Source organism: Pezoporus occidentalis, unplaced genomic scaffold (assembly GCF_034315485.1).
Source record: "Pezoporus occidentalis ecotype Australia unplaced genomic scaffold, CSIRO_AGI_Poc_V1 ctg3317, whole genome shotgun sequence".
In the NCBI taxonomy this organism is placed as follows: domain Eukaryota; kingdom Metazoa; phylum Chordata; class Aves; order Psittaciformes; family Psittacidae; genus Pezoporus; species Pezoporus occidentalis.
Genome location: NW_026915288.1, coordinates 1 through 5,122, shown reverse-complemented (window position 1 = coordinate 5,122; position 5,122 = coordinate 1). Strand labels below are relative to the sequence as shown.

The following is a 5,122-nucleotide window of genomic DNA, read 5'->3' as shown; positions in this document are numbered from 1 at the left end:
GGGGGGATGTGGGGTGGTTATGGGGTGGTTATGGGGGGTTATGGGGGGGTTATGGGGGGGTTATGGGGTGGTTATGGGGTTATGGGGTGGTTATGGGGTGGTTATGGGGGGGTTATGGGGGGTTATAAGAAGGTTATGGGGGGATATGGAGGGGTTATGGGGGGTTATGGGGTGGGTATGGGGTGGGGTGGTTATGGGGGGGTTATGGGGTGGTTATGGGGGGGTTATGGGGTGGTTATGGGGGTGTTATGGGGGGGTTAGGGGAGGTATGGGTGCTATGGGGTGGCTATGGGGTGGTTATGGGGGGGTTATGGGGTGGTTATGGGGGGGTTATGGGGTGGTTATGGGGTGGTTATGGGGTGGTTATGGGGTGGTTATGGGGGGGTTATGGGGTGGTTATGGGGCGCTATGGGGTGGTTATGGGGTGGTTATGGGGTGGTTATGGGGGGTTATGGGGTGGTTATGGGGGGGTTATGGGGGGTATGGGGGGGTTATGGGGTGGTTATGGGGGGTTATGGGGGGTTATGGGGTGGTTATGGGGGTTTATGGGGTGGTTATGGGGTGGCTATGGGGTGGGTTATGGGGGGTTATGGGGGGGTTATGGGGTGCTACGGGGGTTATGGGGAGCTATGGGGTGGGTTATGGGGTGGTTATGGGGGGTTATGGGGTGGTTATGGGGGGGTTATGGGGTGGTTATGGGGTGGTTATGGGGTGGTTATGGGGTGGTTATGGGGTGCTATGGGGTGGGTTATGGGGGGTTATGGGAGGGTTATGGGGTGCTATGGGGCTGGGTTATAGGGCTCTGGGGTTGGGTTATGGGGGGTTATAAGGGGGTTATGGGGTGGGTTATGGGGGGGTTATGGGGCGCTATGGGGCTGGGTTAGAGGGCTCTATGGTGGGGGTTATGGGGTTCTATGGAGTGGGTTATGGGGCGCTATGGGGTTCTATGGGGTGGGTTATGGAGGGGTTATGGGGGGGTTATGGGGTGGGTTATGGGTGGGTTATGGGGCGCTATGTGGCTTGCTTATGGGGTGCTATTTAGTGGGTGATTGGGTGGTTATAGGGCAATGGGGTGGGTTATGGGGTGCTATGGGGTGGTTTTGGGGGGCCCTCATGGGGTGGTGTGGGGTGTCTGTTCATGTTTATGGGTCTCTATGGGTCTCTATGGTTTCTCTATGGGTCCCTATGGGTCTCTATGGTTCTCTATGGGTCTCTATGGGTCCCATTGCAGCCCCAGACCCCCCCTGCCAGTCCTGGTCCTTCCTGCGCTGCCCCCCAGAGGAGGAGGAGGAGTGCGGGGGCGGGGCCAAGTGCGAGCCCTGTGGGCGGGGCTACGCCCGGGCCAAGTGAGTGCCAAGGGAGTGATCACGTGATATCGCGTGTTGTCACGTGTTATCGCGTGTTGTCGCGTGTTATCGCGTGTTATCGCGTGATATCACGTGTTATCATGTGATATCGCGTGTTATCACGTGTTATCGTGTGTTATCGCGTGTTGTCACGTTATATCGCATGTTGTCACATGTTATCGTGTGTTATCACGTTATCGCATGTTTTCGCGTGTTACCACATGTTATCACGTTATATCACATATCACATGTTATCGTGTTATCACGTTATATTGCATGTTATCACATGTTATCGCGTTATCGCGTGTTGTCACGTTATCGTGTGTTATCACATGATAGCACATGTTATCGTGTGTTATCACATGATATCGCATGTTATCGCATGTTATCACATGTTATATCGCATGTTGTCGCATGTTATCGTGCGTTATTTCATATCGCATGTTATCGTGTTACCACATAATCGTGCATGTTATCACGTTATATTGCATGTTATCGCATGTTATCACATGTTCTATCATGTGTGATCGCATGTTATCACGTTATCGCATGTTGTCACATATCGCGTGTTGTCGCATGTTATCACGCGTGTTATCGCATGTTATCACAGTTATAGCGTGTGTTATTGCATGTTATAACAATTTATATCGCGTGTTATCGCATGTTATCACATGTTATGTTGTGTGTTGTCACTTGTTATCGCATGTTATGTCGTGTGTTATCGCATGTTATCACGTTATCACATGATATTGTGTGTTATCGCATGTTATCACGTTATCACATATTATCCCATGTTATCACGTTATATCGCATGTTATCGCATGTTATCGCGTGTTATCGCATGTTATCGCATGTTATCACATGTTATGTTATCACGTTATGTTATCACATGTTATCGCATGTTATAATGTGTTATCACATGTTACCCCATGTTATAGCATGTTTTCTCATGTTATCCCATGTTATCGCATGTTATCCCATGTTATAGCATGTTATCTCATGTTATCCCATGTTATAGTGTGTTATCACATGTTATCTCATGTTATCACATGTTATCACATGTTATAGTGTGTTGTCACATGTTATCTCATGTTATCCCCTGTTATAGCATGTTTTCACATGTTATTGCATGTTATAATGTGTTATCTCGTTATCTCATGTTATCCCATGTTATAGCGTGTTATCACATGTTATCTCATGTTATCCCATGTTATAGCATGTTATCTCCTGTTATCCCATGTTATAGTGTGTTATCCCATGTTATAGCATGTTATCACATGTTATCCCATGTTGTAGCATGTTATCTCATGTTACCCCATGTTACAGCGTGTTTTCACGTTATAGCGTGTTATCACATGTTATAGTGTGTTATCTCATGTTATCCCATGTTATAGCATGTTATCACATGTTATCTCATGTTATCACATGTTACTGCATGTTATCACATGTTATAGCGTGTTATCTCATGTTATCACATGTTATAGCATGTTATCACATGTTACCCCATGTTACAGCGTGTTATCACGTTATAGCATGTTATCGCATGTTATAGCATGTTATCCCATGTTATCCCATGTTATAGCGTGTTACCACATGTTACCCCATGTTACCCCATGTTATCCCATGTTATCACATGTTATCACTTGTTATAGCATGTTATCCCATGGCCCGGCTGTTATGCGCCTGCAACGCCCGCGTTATGCGCGGGGCCCGGCCTGTTATCCCATGTTACCCCATGTTACCCCATGTTATCCCATGTTATCCCATGTTACCCCATGTTACCCCATGTTACCCCATGTTATCCCATGTTACCCCGTGTTCTGACCCCTCCCCCCTCCCGCAGCTCCTCCTCCCCGTGCCTGCCCCGGTGCCCCGGTGGCTGCGGCCCCGGTTCCTGCGTGGCCCCCGCCCGCTGCCGCTGCCCCTTCGGCTCCGTGGGGCCCGGCTGCGGCGTCGCCTGCACCTGCAACGCCCGCGGCCACTGCGCGGGGCCCGGCCTGCGGCGCCGCTGCTCCCACTGCCGCCACAACACGCAGGTGCCATGGGGGGCGCTATGGGGCGGCTGCTATGGGTCACTATGGGGCTCTATGGGGGCTCTGTGGGGCTCTATGGGGTCTCTATGGGGCACTATGGGGCTCTATGGGGGCTCTATGGCTGTCTATATGGGGCTCTGTGGGGGTCTATGGGGCACTATGGGGTGCTATGGGGGGTCTATGGGGTGCTATGGGGGCTCTATGGGGGTCTATGGGGTCTCTATGGGTCTCTATGGGTCCCTATGGGTTTCTATGGGTCTCTATGGGTCTTTATGGGTCCCTATGGGTCCCTATGGGTCTCTATGGGGTCTTTATGGGTCCCTATGGGTCTCTATGGGTCCGGGGGGGGTCCCTATGGGTCTCTATGGGTCTCTATGGGTCTCTATGGGTCTCTATGGGTCTCTGTGGGTCCCTATGGGTCCCTATGGGTCTCTATGGGTCCCTATGTGTCTCTATGGGTCTCTATGGGTCTCTATGGGTCTCTATGGGTCTCTATGTGTCTCTATGGGTCTCTATGGGTCTCTATGGGTCCCTATGTGTCTCTATGGGTCTCTATGGGTCTCTATGGGTCTCTATGGGTCTCTATGTGTCCCTATGGGTCTCTATGGGTCTCTATGTGTCTCTATGGGTCTCTATGGGTCTCTATGGGTCTCTATGGGTCTCTATGTGTCCCTATGTGTCCCTATGGGTCTCCATGGGTCTCAGTGCCCCCCTCCCCCCAGGGCCCGCAGTGCGAGCGCTGCCTCCCCCTGCACGTGGGCTCGGCGCGGGGGGCGGGGCCGGCGGGGGGCGTGGCCGGCGGGGGGCGGGGCGGGTGCCGCCCTTGCCGCGCTTTCTGCCACGGCCGCAGTGACGCATGCGTGCGGAGGGCGGAGCTCGAGAGGGGGCGGAGCCAACCCCAGCGCTACCCACTGCGCATGCCCGAGGTGCCGGCGGCGGGAGATGGGGCGCTATGGGGCGCTATGGGGTGTCTATGGGGGGCTATGGGGGTCTATGGGGCTATGGGGTGTCTATGGGGTGTCTATGGGGGGCTATGGGGTGTCTATGGGGTGATATGGGGTGTCTATGGGGGGATATGGGGTGTCTATGGGTTGTCTATGGGGGGATATGGGGGGATATGGGGTGTCTATGGGGGGATATGGGGGGCTATGGGGTGTCTATGGGGGGATATGGGGGGATATGGGGGGGCTGTGGGGTGTCTATGGGGGGATATGGGGTGTCTATGGGGGGCTATGGGGGGATATGGGGTGTCTATGGGGGGATATGGGGGGATATGGGGGGCTATGAGGTGTTTATGCGGGGATATGGGGCGCTATGGGGTGTCTATGGGGTGTATATGGGGTGTCTATGGGGTGTCTATGGGGTGTCTATGGGTTGATATGGGGGGCTATGGGTTGTCTATGGGGGGATATGGGGGTCTATGGGGTGTCTATGGGGGGATATGGGGGGCTATGGGGTGTCTATGGGGAGTCTGTGGGGGGATATGGGGTGTCTATGGGGGGATATGGGGCGCTATGGGGTGTCTATGGGGGGATATGGGGGGCTATGGGGTGTCTATGGGGTGTCTATGGGGGGATATGGGGGGCTATGGGGCATCTATGGGGGGCTATGGGGGGCTATAGGGTGTCTATGGGGTGTCTATGGGGTGCTATGGGGTATCTATGGGGCGCTATGGGGTGTCTATGGGGTGGGTGTGGGGATATATGGGGGTCTATGGGGTGTCTATGGGGGGAGTGTGGGGAT

The 5,122-nt window shown here is 53.2% G+C and overlaps 1 protein-coding gene across 1 annotated transcript; it reads left to right on the top strand.

Annotated features, from left to right (window-relative positions):
- Positions 1–1,231: 1,231 nt before the first annotated feature.
- LOC134169119 (uncharacterized) lies at positions 1,232–4,239 on the top strand (the record flags this gene model as incomplete). The annotated part of the gene is made up of 3 exons (XM_062629371.1): positions 1,232–1,346; positions 3,190–3,382; positions 4,102–4,239. Coding segments are annotated over 3 exons (446 nt in total), but the record flags the coding sequence as incomplete, so codon positions are not given.
- Positions 4,240–5,122: the final 883 nt, after the last annotated feature.